At 31.1% G+C, this 13870-nt stretch overlaps 1 protein-coding gene across 5 annotated transcripts; it reads left to right on the plus strand.

Moving 5' to 3' along the window:
* Positions 1 to 448: 448 nt before the first annotated feature.
* On the plus strand, positions 449 to 12792 carry LOC108453104 (endoribonuclease Dicer homolog 2-like). 5 transcript variants are annotated; one of them, XM_053027979.1, is made up of 26 exons: positions 449 to 873; positions 1097 to 1155; positions 1247 to 1322; positions 1432 to 1502; positions 4904 to 5002; positions 5146 to 5323; positions 5431 to 5544; positions 5790 to 5924; positions 6248 to 6332; positions 6427 to 6491; positions 6621 to 6761; positions 7115 to 7243; positions 7318 to 7447; positions 7539 to 7638; positions 7980 to 8175; positions 8250 to 8410; positions 8652 to 8870; positions 9007 to 9233; positions 9360 to 9631; positions 9748 to 10163; positions 10258 to 10361; positions 10575 to 10771; positions 10966 to 11175; positions 11264 to 11674; positions 11821 to 12099; positions 12295 to 12792. In XM_053027979.1, the coding sequence occupies exons 5-26, from the start codon at positions 4932 to 4934 to the stop codon at positions 12640 to 12642; spliced, it is 4188 nt and encodes a 1395-aa protein (XP_052883939.1). In that variant the 5' UTR covers positions 449 to 873; positions 1097 to 1155; positions 1247 to 1322; positions 1432 to 1502; positions 4904 to 4931; the 3' UTR covers positions 12643 to 12792. The 5 variants fall into 5 exon arrangements, 3 of the variants coding, with proteins under 3 accessions (XP_052883939.1, XP_017606516.1, XP_017606518.1); XM_017751027.2 differs by lacking the exons at positions 449 to 873; positions 1097 to 1155 and having other exon boundaries at positions 1190 to 1322; XM_017751029.2 differs by lacking the exons at positions 449 to 873; positions 1097 to 1155; positions 1247 to 1322; positions 1432 to 1502 and adding an exon at positions 4529 to 4759.
* The last annotated feature ends 1078 nt before the right edge of the window (positions 12793 to 13870 follow it).

Raw genomic sequence — 13870 nt, forward strand, 5'->3', positions numbered from 1 at the left:
ATACATATGAAATTTTGATCATGGTTCAAATGTATAGATAAAATTTTAACTTTGGTTCAAACTTACAGATTTTAAAAACAAATACATCAATTTATCTTTACATTGGATAAATATAATTATTTCTTACATAATATATAAATATAAAAATGTACTATATTAATAATTGTGTTAATAATTCTTGAGAATTTGATAAAATCATAAATTTATATATAAAATTACATAAAATTAAAATTCAAGTATGAAATTGCATAGTAATTAAAAAATATTAAAATTTTTCATAATCCCCTTCAATTTTTCCCCTATTCTCCGAAAAACCTAATGCTCGTAATCTTTTTCTCTTCACTAGATTGTTGTCGCCATCGACTTTATCATCACCGTTGGATTTTGACATTCTCTCTTGCAAATTGCACCACCCCATATTCAATAAAAAATCACGAGAAAGTGTTTTCATTGTAACGCTAAGGTGGACAATACCTTAAAACTAGTAAAGGGGAAAATCACAATTTATCTTCAAAGAATTGAGCTCTCCTTGACGATCCTCGTGATAACAAAAGAAACATTCTCTTTTTTTTTTTAATGAAAGAAAACTGGGTTGTATTAATAAAATAAACAGAATCTTAAAACAAAATCAGCCCGTTTGGCCATGAAAGGCCTGTCAGACTTTGCAAAACAAAAAATAATAAAAAACATGAAAAGGCAACCCAGCATTAATGAGCTGTTATTTCCTATAAGTATTTACAGCTCCAGGAGAAGAACAAAAGAATAGTAACCATTAAGCTTTCTTCTTCAAATCATAAACCTGTTGGAATCTTCACCCCCAACCCGATCAATTTCTGCCTCTGTGACTCCCTCATCACCTGGTCCATGAGTAAGGTAAGTCTTTCCTGCCATTTTTAAGCCTTTTGATGCCAAATCATGCCCTTGTTCGTTTGCTTTTCTTCGTGCATAAAGGAACTTACTTTCATAGAACATCTTGCACATTTCTTGAATGTCTTGAATGTATGCTTTAATTACCGACTTGTCTATTCTCTTAGTTTGAGCTTTTTTTTATCACTGTCAAAGAATCCCCTTCAATATTCACAAACTTTAATCTCAGATCCCTTCCTAAGATAACCGCCTGTAAACATGCAACGGCCTCAGCTGCAAACCCCGTAGGTATATTCTCATGATTTATGGTTTTTGTGGCTAGGATTTCCCCTTTCCAGTCTCTGACTAGGAGTCCCGAAAATGATCTTTGCGTTTTAAGGTCCACTGCTGCATCGAAGTTGATTTTGTAGAAACGTTGAATCGGGGGCCTCCATTCTACACTTATCGGGCTAAAGGCAAGTTTTCCTCGTTTAATGCTATTCAGTTCTTGTAAATACTGTACTCTGAATCTTGCCGTCTCTGCTCCTGACATTTTCTTGCCTTCGTGAATCCACTTGTTTCTAGCCGACCAGATAGCCCAGATGGTGCGAAGAAAGTATCGACAGATATCAGTACTGCTGTTTTGCACGAACCAGGTAAACCATTCCATAAATTCCATATTTGCTACTCTTTCAGGCCATTCATATTGTAAGCTATTCCATGCAAAGGAAACATTCTTTGATAACTTTATAATTTGATTTTTTATTGTTCCCATTTCTCAAACTTTTTCCCTATTTTTCACAGCTTGATCGTTTTGATGTATAAAGATCTTGTTTGGTTCGAGGCACTAGAAACATGATTTTCCTTTTTTTTTTTTTATAAATTATAATAACAGGGTAAATTTCAAAAAATAAGCACGATTAGGGCGACTAGAACTCAGGCCAGGGCGACTAGAACTCAGGCCACCCCTAGGATCATAAACACTTTTAACCATCATGCTATCACATAATATTTACCATAATTTTCCTTTAATCTTTAGTGTTTTCTATTAAGTAGTTTTAGAAACAAAAATATAATCACTTTGATTTTAGTCTCATGTTGGTCAAGTGTTTACGGGTTCATCTTTTTTAGAGCAATTTCCGAGTTCATCTTAAATACCACATAATTTATAAAATAAAATTAAAAAATATGATTTATCTTGGGTATCCAAAGTAGGTAGGCCATGCATTTCTCGATTCATCTTGGATATCCCATAGTATATACTTTCATTCCCTTATTGGTGAAAAGTAGAAAAAATGTGATGAAACGAAATCAACCAATACAAATAACCCAACTTCAAATTTTATGCACAATCACAATCAAATATGTATTTTCTTTTTCCCTTGTGTTTATGGGTTGGTTCAATTTATTTGCAAGAATGAAAGCCTGGTGAAGTAGAGAAGAATGAAGAATGAAGAAAACAAGGCATACCCAAATGAATCAAAATCAAACAATGTGTTGAAAGAAATTGGTGAGAAAATGTAAAATAAGTGAAAGAAAGAAATTCAAATTTAATTTAACTTTTGTATTTCTTAAAAAAATGTAAAAGCATTCCACTTGGTGTAGTGCAATTGACTAGCGCTGCGACGTCGCTCTACTAATTTTGTTGATAGAAAAAGAGTAATTTTGTTGATAGAAAAAGAGTTCGGGTTCAGAGCAAAAATACTTTTAAATATTAATTTAAAAGAAGTGGATAAGTTTAGGTACAAATTCTGAATTTAAGCTTATTTTAAATTTACAAATAAATGGTAGTGATTCCAATACCATGCACTTAAAGTCAAAATATTATATATATAGAAAATATGAATTAATTAAAATATTATATATATAAAAATATGAATTAATTAAACGTATCTTTTAATTTAAATATGAAATAACAATAAATTTAATCGAGTTTAGACTTTTACATAGTAAAAATTAATTCCAATTTTCATACTCGATTTGAGGCTTAATTATATTATTTACAATGAGTTTTAAGTTTTGCATTGAAATGTTTATTAAGGTAGTCAACACTGTATTATTGTATGATAAGAACAAGATTAATATTAATTAACTATTTATTAATACGATAAATAACTTTTTTTAATTTTATCATAACATTAAACAAGCAATAGTATTAACCAAATAAATTATATAATCTGACCTTGTATTGATATTAAATTACACATATTATTTTAAATTAATTATCAAATAATTAATCTTACAATTCTATGCCAATTAAAAACAAAATTTAGCAGTATAAATAGATGTATTAATCAGTGGTGGAGTCGGGCTGGTAAGCCTAAAATGAAAAATTTTCTATTTAAGTCATTTATAATTTATAAAATTTTAAATTAATAATAATAAAATTATACTTTGACATTAAAAAATAATAAAAATAATTTCATCTAAAAATTATAAAGATATAAACTATAAAAACATACAATTTAATTCCAGCCTCATAAAATTTATTGGCTCTTAACCTTCCTAATAAGTAAAAAGTAAATTTTGGTAATATAAATAGATTCATTAGCCAACGATGGAGCTAGAGGTTGCTGGCAGGAGCCTTAACCTCTCTAAAATGAAAAATTATCATTTAAGCCATTTATAATTTATAAAATTTTAAATTAATAATGATAAGATTGTACATTAATTCTAAAATGATAAAATCTGATTTAATTATTTAAAATTATAAATAATATAGATTATAAAATATACAATTTAATCCTACTCACAAAAATTTTCTTAGCTCTTAGCCTTCCTAATAAGTAAAAAGTAAATTTTGGTACTAGAAATAGATTCATTAGCTAGTGGTGGAGCAAGAGGTGACTGGCAAATGTCTCGACCTCCTAAAATAATTTTTTTTATTTAAATATTTTATAATTTATAAAATTTTAAGTTAATAATAATGAAATTACACTTTAACTCTAGAAAATGATAAAAATTAATTTAATTTTTAAAAATTATAAATATATAAACTATTAAAATAATAAAATTATATATTTATTATCGTAAAAATATACAATTAAATTCTACCTCAAAAATCAATAAAATTTGCATAGTATAAATAGATGCATCAATCTCCAAAGAATCCTACTTTTGTATGGTTACTCATTTGCATTTTACCCTTTTATGAATGAAAATTCTCAACGTATGGATATTAAATTATCTTTTATTATGTGATAATAACAAAAATAACGTATAGTAATAAATAAATAAATAAATTAAGAGTTTTCTTGAAAAATAACATTATAAATTAACCTTAAAATATCTCACTAATTAATAAAGAACATTTGGATAAATAATAATTAAAAAATACATTTTCATCGAAATTGCATCTAATGAAATACCAAAAAAAAATCTTAATATAGTAGTATTAATAATCAATAAAAATAGATTTGTTTAAGGTTAAAATATATTATCTTATAAAATAAAATAAATATTTAATTAGGTACTTCAATATGAAGTAACCTCAATTTCTTTTAAAAATAATTTTAAAATTTAATTAGGTACTTCAAGATTAAGTAACCTCAATTTCTTTTCAAAAATAATTTTAAAATTACTACATCACTTATCGAATATTTATTAATTTATAAAAATTCTTTTAATATATGGTTTTAATATAAAATATTATTAAAAAATATATTTAGAACTTGTTTGAAATAATTTATACGAGAAGAAAAATTTCCCACCCAAAAAAAAAAACAAGGAAAATTTCAATCGTCACTTAGACACTATTATCATTATATAATTCAGGCATTCTCTTCGCTCTCTTTTGTCTCAGAAAAGTATCATTATTACACCTTCACTTCCTCATACCCATTTTTCAGTAGTATTCCTTTACCAGAGACATATAAGTTGGATTTTCTTGATGATAATTTTTGGGTTCTTGGCGGTGAGTTGGGAGAAAGGGTTTCTCTGATTTTATATTTATGTTAGCTAAAATCTAAAAAAAATTGTCAGAGAATAATAAAAACAGTAGAACGTTAACCCAGAATGGTTGGGATTCTTTGTTATGGTAATGTGTTTACTTTTACAGGCAGAGAAGTAATATAACTTTGTGAGCCATGGAGCCAGTTGACATGGAGGAGGATATTTCTCAACTACTCCCTGCTGATCCTCTCCCTTTTGCCAGAAGGTGGTTGAGGTTCCTTCTTATTTTTCTTTCCATAGCTTAGCTGATGATATGGGATAAAGTTACTTCATTTTTTTTTATCTACTATGTCAAAAGCTAATGTAAGAAGTTGCGATGTTTTCTGCATTTGTTTGTTTATGCAACAGCTACCAGCTTGAAGCATTAGAGAAAGCTATCAAGCAAAACACAATAACTTACTTGGAAACTGGATCTGGCAAGACAATGATCGCCATCATGCTTCTCCGCAGCTATGCTTATCTTATCCGCAAGCCCTCACCCTTTTTCGCTGTGTTCTTGGTTCCCAAAGTTGTTCTGGTGAAACAAGTGTGTCAAATAACATATCTTTCTTTTCAATTCATGCCATTATCAATGTTGTTTTTAAAAAGAAGCTTTTGATTTGTTGTATCTCTTCTGATTTACATAATGATTAGCAAGCTGATGCTGTGGAAATGCATACGGACTTGAATGTTGGAAAGTATTGGGGAGATATGCAGGTCGACTTTTGGGATGGGGAGAAGTGGAAACAAGAAATAGATAAATATGAGGTGGGGTTTTCTATATATATATATCATTTAGTTTATATGGTGGTGATTCAGAGCAAATACTTATTCATCATGTGATTATGTATGTGCTATGTGATGTGTGATGTACTAGCTACTTCACCGACATTTTCTTTGATTTGTTTTACATAATGTTTTCTGTTTCTAAGTAACTGTCCATTTTTCTTCTTTCTTAGACATGGTACATGCAGTTAGCAATAACATGTATTTCTGTCATTTCTTATTGACAGGTGCTTGTGATGACACCTCAAATTTTACTTGATGGATTGAGGCATAGCTTCTTCAAGATAAACATGATAAAGGTTTTGATAATTGATGAATGCCATCATGCCCGAGGAAAGCATCCTTATGCCTCTATTATGAGAGTTAGTTGTCTTTCCATTCATCTTTCATTAGATTTTAATTTTGTTTACTATAAGCATCATCATGATTCTTATCATATATATATGACTGCATTGTTGTATGTTTTGTCTTATTGATCTTATGATAGTTCTCCACAAAATTTATATGTATGTTTAAATGTGGAAAGCTATGCATTTAACTATGTTTAATTAAATTGTATACATTGACGGCTTACACTTATAAAACTGTCAAATGTTGTTTTCTATCTTTTACATTAAGTGTGTTTTACTTCATAGCTATAGCCAGACATGATTTTTATGTACTCAGGGATTTCTTTTCGTTATAGGAATTCTATCATCGCCCGTTAGAAGCTGGTGCATCTAATCTTCCTAGGATTTTTGGGATGACTGCTTCTCCTATAAATTCAAAAGGTGATATTAGCAAGCTTTTAGTTTAGTTATTCGTTATACGTGTTCCTTTTTTTTAATAGTATTTGAATTTTTTTTCCCTGTCTATTACCTTAAGGGGCAAACTCTGCTGATAGCTATTGGCAGAAGATCCATGAATTGGAGACTATTATGAACTCAAAGGTCTTTTTCTGTTTCTGTTCATTTCAGATTTTATGCTTATGTTGATGATTTGATCTTTTGAGACATAAGTGTGTCATTCAAGGAAGATGACATTTCAATATTTATACGGTATGTTTTCCTCTATTGAAGGTGTATACATGTGTAAGTGCATCAGTGCTTGCTCAGTTTGTTCCATTTGCGACTCCAAAGTTCAAGTTTTACCAACATATGGCAATTCCAAATGTTTTATATTCACACTTGGTAGAGGAATTGACTGTTTTGAAAGTAAAGGTGCGTATTCTTTGTTGAAATCTTTTGCTATGTCGCCAGTTTAATGTGAGAAATTTCCTCTCTTCTATGAGTGACTTTTTACTAGTTAGTAAATTTGGATTTTATTTTGGCTGCTGTATGCCTGTATCCATAGTTAAAACAACTTGCACTTAGCATGACATTTTTTTTTACTAATTTAGTACTTGGGATGCAAAGAGGAGTGAAAATAGTGTTCTCATGGATTATTATCTATCCTTCTTAGTGTTAGTTGAAATTTGAAGGTGTGAATGTGATTCTTTTGCTCATACTTCAACATGCATTTTTCGTTTCCTACTAGGATACTGAGTATTGACAATAGATGCCCTAATTTTTAGCATGAATGTTCGTTGGATAATTTGGATCTTGAAGCTTCTGCAGCAGAATCTACAAGAAAGAAACTATCAAAGATACATTCAGCTTTAATACATTGTTTATATGAGCTTGGTGCTTGGTTGGCTCTGAAGGTACCTTTTTAGCCAATTATTTTTGCCAAAGTGCAATATATATATATATCATCAAGTCTGTTCATTTTTAATAGGCTGCAGAGTGCTTTTCATGTTATGAAAGTGAGCTTCTTATGTGGGGGAAATTGGATGTCTTTGGCGAGAAAATTATTAGGAGCTACAGCGTGGATGCTTTTCGTGCAATTGAAACATGCATGCCATCTGGTACTTGTATTTTCCTCTTAGAGTGAGTTAATAATATGTTGTGTTTATCATTTTTCTTAAATATATTCTGTTTTTATGTTTCCACAAATAGGTCTGGATTGGACCATAGCTAATGATGTTAAAGGCAGTGTGGCTGCTGGGTTTCTTACCACAAAAGTTTTATGCCTTATTGAATCTTTATTCGAATACAGGTAACATGGTTATTACTGATAATATTTTTATGCGGTGTTCTATCGGTTTACCAAGTGCTAATATAGTATTGCCTCCTTTGAAAGTTATCTTTCTGCTCTCTGATAATTTAAAGTTTATTCTGGGAATATTTAATACAACAAAGATTAAAGAATGGTTTGCTGTGTATTTTTCACTCTGGTTGGTAAGCATTAATAACTAAAGGTAATGAGGCCATCAATAGAGATGTATAGAGGATTTTAAGGAATGAATTTGACAAAATTGATCTACAAACCCCTTCATTCCATCGCCCTTGTTTTTGCTTTTCATCATTTGTGACATTTTGTTATGTGCAATAATGCAGGGTGTTGAAGGACATAAGATGTATAATTTTTGTTGAGAGGGTTATAACAGCTGTTGTGCTACAATCGCTATTCAGTGAATTGCTTCCCAGGTACAGTAATTGGAAGACTAAGTACATTGCGGGAAATAACTCTGGATTGCAGAATCAGACAAGGAAAAAACAAAATGAAATTGTAGAAGAATTCCGCAAAGGCATGGTATGTCACGTACAATAGATAAGTAATGTATCTGTTATCCACTGCATTCGAATGATGGTATTCCATTCCTGCAGGTTAACATAATCGTTGCAACTTCAATTCTTGAAGAAGGCTTGGATGTTCAATCATGCAACCTAATTATCAGATTTGATCCTTCACCAACAATTTGTAGTTTCATACAGTCTCGAGGACGTGCTAGAATGCAGAACTCAGATTATCTATTAATGCTGAAGAGGTAATAATCTATATTTCTAATCCTTGCCAAATATTATTTCTCAAGTTTTAAAAATCTTTATTACTAGTGCTGCCACAGATGACTTTTTTTTCCTTTTTCTTTTTATATATAAGGTTACCATTAAAACACCTTCAAAAGTATTATGCAATCACGTTTGGTAAAAAGCATTTGGAATCCTATTAATTTGCTTGATTTTTATACTTCTGAGAGCCTTAACAGTGCTCTGGTTTGATTATTGTAGCGGGGATTTTTCTACACATTCTCGACTGAAGAACTATCTTACTAGTGGAGATGTAATGAGAAAGGAATCTTTATGCCATGCATCATATCCTTGTTCTGCTCTTTGTGAGGGCTTAGATGATGAAGAGTTTTACCATGTTGCGAGTACAGGGGCATGTATGACTCTTAGTTCTAGTGTTGGTCTAATGTACTTCTATTGCTCACGTCTCCCTGCAGATGGGTTAGTGATTATTAATATTGGTTGTTGCACATTCTGTTAATATTTAATGACTTACTTTTTCCTTTTTATTTAGTTAGGGCCCTATTCATGGCTTCATAGTTTTTACTTCTTTCTTGTATTTGTTTGTTCTCTCTAGGTATTTTAAACCTATTCCGAGGTGTGTTATAGACAAGCAAATGGGGCTTTGCACCCTCCTTCTACCCAAGAGTTGCCCTATACAAACTTTTTGTGTTCAGGGTGATATAAAAAACATAAAGAAAAAAGCATGCTTTGAAGCATGCAAGAAACTCCATCAAATTGGTGCTTTAACAGACAATCTTGTTCCTGATATTGTTTTTGAAGAACATGATGTGGAAGAAATTGGTAATAATAATGCATGTCCTTATTTTCTTTATCTCCAATAATTAATGTATGTAATTTCAAGATATATAAAGTTGTTAGAAGAAGTATCTGATTTTCCTTTATTTTATTTAATTATTTGATTTGTAGAAAAGGAGCCCTATAATGATGATCAACCTATTTTCTTTCCACCTGAACTAGTAAATAAGGGTTCACTGGACTCCATGACAAAGTACTACTGCTACTTAATGGAGTTGAAGCGGAACTTTGATTATGAGGTTCCTGTTCATAACATCATGCTTCTTGTCAGGAATCAGTTTGACATGGATGAAAAAAGTGTGAATATTGAATTAGAAGTTGACAGGGGCACATTAACAGTTAACATGAAATATATTGGACTAATACGTCTTAATTCTGACCAGGTACTATATATTTTTTAAATTTTATTATTGTTCTAGGGTGATAAGAATAGAAAATATATTGTAATGCGTTCATAATTTAACATTTTACCCTCTGTGCGATTTTTCCATTTTGGTAGGTTATCTTATGTAGAAGGTTTCAGCTTGCAGTTTTTCAAGTACTTATGGATCGTAAAGCTGAAAAGTTGGCAGAGGTGTTATGTGACCATACCTTGGGGAATAATTCTGAAATTGATTATCTACTCCTCCCATCAAATTATGTGGGCCAGAGTCCTCTGATTGATTGGTTGTCAGTTACTTCTGTCACATTTTCTTATGAAAAGGCCTGCAAGAATCATGTGAACTGCAATGCTGATATGATACAGATCAAAAGCGGTCTGGTGTGCACTTGCATGATCCAAAATTCTTTGGTCTCTACTCCTCATAATGGTCATGCTTATATTATCAGTGGTCTTTTAACTAATATAAATGCAAATTCACTTTTGAGGTTGAGTGATGGACGCGTAATGACTTACAAGGAGTTTTATGAAAAACGGTAAGCATTTCTTTAGTAATTTTCCAAAGAATTAATGTGAATATGCGATGCTGATGTTTCTGGTTATTAACTGTATTCTCATGTGACATTACAGCCACGGTATCAATTTATGTTATAGTCAAGTCTCTTTCCTTGCTGGGCGACATATTTTCCCGGTGCAAAATCACATTCAAAGGTGCAGAAAACAGAAAGAGAAAGGCATGTTGTCTCTCATCATCTTGCCTTTTTGAGATTAGTAAGGATAGCTTTGGATGATCTTTGTAATTCAACTTTTAAGAACAAATTTTCATATTGGAAGATTTTTGTAGAGAAACTAAGATTTTCGCAATATCTGGTACGAAATCGGTTTTGTCTAAGTTTTCATACCGGTTCAGTTTATTTTAATATTAAATTTTTTTATTTATGTTGCAGAATCAAGTAACTCATTCGTAGAATTGCCTCCTGAGCTTTGTTGTGTAGTAATGTCTCCCATATCGATCAGCACATTTTATTCTTTCACATTTCTTCCATCAATCATGCATCGACTCGAGTCTTTGCTCCTTGCTACCAGCTTGAAAAAGATGCATTTGGATCATTGCGTGCAAAATGTTGCCATTCCAACCATGAAGGTGAGCTAGCATACTTTTGAATTCCTCTTTTCAGAGCCACCTATGCTTTACAGAAATATGTATTACATCTTAAAATTATCTGCTGAAGTATTATTGAGAAAACAAACAGCATGTATCACATCCTTGTGATATGTACTGTTAAGTGTTGCATTTTATATGTTTGTGTTTTGACTTGGCTCAACTATGCTTGGTAGGTTTTGGAGGCAATTACTACCAAAAAGTGCCTAGAAAACTTTCATTTGGAATCACTAGAGACTCTTGGTGACTCTTTCTTGAAGTATGCTGTTTGTCAACAGCTTTTCAAAAAATATCAAAATCATCACGAGGGCCTTCTTAGTATTAGGAAGGAAAAAATTATTTCAAATACAGCTCTGTCCATGCTAGGATGTGACAAGAAACTTCCGGTAAGTTGTCTTCTAGATATTTATTTAATTTATCCAATTGTGTTGTTATATAGTCAGTTCTCTCTTTAATATGCTTTGGAAACTGCAGGGGTTTATCCATGATGAGCCTTTCGATCCCAAAGACTGGATGATTCCTGGATATAATTGTGGAAGTTACTCATTAAATGAGGAAACACTGTGTAATGCAAAAAAAATATATGTTAGAGGAAGAAGAAAGCTGAAGTTTAAGAAGGTTGCTGATGTTGTTGAGGCACTTATTGGTGCATACCTTAGCACGGGAGGCGAAGCAGCTGGATTACTATTTTTGGATTGGATCGGTATAAGTATTAATTTCACAAATATACCATATGAAAGACATTTTAAAGTGCGGGCCGAGAAGTTTGTTAATGTCCAGCACTTTGAGTCCCTTCTACACTATTCATTCCAAGACCCTTCTTTGTTGGTGGAAGCATTAACCCATGGTTCTTATATGCTTGCTGAAATTCCAGGATGTTATCAGGTTATAATCTGCCATACAAATGACACATTAATGGTGCAATTTTTTTTTTTCATCATATGTATCTTAATGTCTTATAATCATGGGTAGTTGGTTCATTTTTCTCTCTCAAGTTTAAATTGAACATAATTAATACTTTTTCCTTGCAGCGGCTGGAATTTCTAGGGGACTCCGTTTTAGATTATCTTATTACTCTGCATTTATATAATAAATATCCTGGGATCACGCCAGGATTATTAACGGATCTTAGGTCAGCATCTGTTAACAACAATTGCTATGCATTATCAGCTGTAAAGGCTGGATTTCATAAGCACATTCTCCAAAGTTCACAGAAGCTTTACAAGGATATAAAAGAAATCGTTGAAAGTTTTCAGGAATTATCGTTGGAATACACTTTCGGCTGGGAATCTGAAAAATCTTTCCCCAAGGTTTGCATTAGATTACGATTACCACTCTTGACTTGATTATTTACATAGCAATGCTTCCTTGTCAGAGTTTTCTCCTTATTTCGTGAAGCAGTGTAGAGTAATGGGTTCTTAAACGCATTATTTTTATCACCATTGCTCTCGCTTAGAGCTTAAATCATTGTTGTGAATGTTTCTTAAATGATCTTATTATGACAGGTACTCGGTGACGTGATGGAGTCACTTGCTGGAGCTATTTTTGTTGATTCAGGATACAATAAGGAAATCGTATTCCAGAGTATAAGGCCACTGTTGGAGCCCATGATTACTCCGGAGACTCTGACGGTTCACCCTGTCAAAGAGCTATATGAGCTGTGTCAAAAGGAGCATTATGAACTAAGAAAACCCATTGTTTCACATGAGGATGGTATTTCTTCTATTACGATAGAGGTTGAAGCAAATGGGAAGGTATTCAAGCGCACATCCACAGCTTGTGATAAGAAGATGGCCAAGAAACTGGCTTTCAAAGAAGTTTTGAAGTCTCTAAAGGGAGCAAATTTCAGCTAGATTTTGCGTTTGACTTGAGCGGAGATTGAACATATTGCCTTGCAGTAGCTTTAGCAAAGCTTGAAAACATAGGTGACTGATGTTCATTAAATTAACTATAATTATGACAGAGGTAAGTGCACTTATTAAATAATAGTATAATTATGGTAACTAAGGAATATCGTATTCACGAAGGTTGAAAATATCAATAATTATTATTATTTTATTATTTAGTCGATAAATTAGAGTGATTGTTTTAATCTAAACTTATTAATTTAATTTAACCAAAAAAACAACAGAGAATGAAATAAGAAATAATCGAAGATAACTAATACAAAAGATAATTCTTAGGGAAGAATTTACTTAAATTTTATCTATTATTTTAAATATAAATTAAACGATTTATTTGCTTATATTTTTATTAGTAGAAAATTTTAAATTATATGAATATTTTTTTAAGAGTAAGAACAATTAACTCTAGGTTGAATAATTGAAATCATTTTTCAATTAAAACTTCTATTGTCACACTAAATTAATTTGTAAATTGGCTTATTAAATTTGACTTTAATTTGATTGATTTATGTCGTCTTATTTTGAGGGTTGCAACTCTACTTATGTTAGATATACTCTTAAACAGTGACTTTTGTTTCATTGAAATAAGCATATATAATTAGGAATAAGAATAAATATTTATTATGTAAATTAGAAATCAAATAATAAGATTCATTATATGTTTAATCTTCTTTAGGTATTTAAGGAATTTAGTTCGTAATATCGAATGAAAAAATTTAAAAGTTAAAAAAATAACAAGACATAAAGAAATTTAATAAAATTTCTAAAGAAGTTAAAAGGAGATCTTTAATCTTGAAGGAGATTCGCTTTTGAGTTGGCTTCGGTTGTGCTTTTTGAGTTTTTTTTTTTATATTTTCTGAGTGCTCTCTTATGTCTTCTTCTAATTATTATTTATAGATTTTAAAATGTTTAGAAACTCTAAAAATTGAGTTTTTTTCGCGTAAAAGGGAAGCCAGATATGAAATCGAGACGGGCTAGCACATGGCGTGTGGCCAGCCCGTGTGGATCCTGAAAACAGTTCTTTTTGTTCGATTTTGACTTTTTTTTTGCTTTCTTTTTATACTCATCTAAGTATAGAAATATGAATTTAAAAGATTAGAAGTATCAAATTCATTAATTTATATAATAAATCATCCAAAAATGCATCAAGAATGAGATTAAAAATCTGTTACTTCTA

The sequence above is a fragment of the Gossypium arboreum genome, chromosome 5 (assembly GCF_025698485.1).
Source record: "Gossypium arboreum isolate Shixiya-1 chromosome 5, ASM2569848v2, whole genome shotgun sequence".
NCBI classification, from domain to species: Eukaryota; Viridiplantae; Streptophyta; class Magnoliopsida; order Malvales; family Malvaceae; genus Gossypium; species Gossypium arboreum.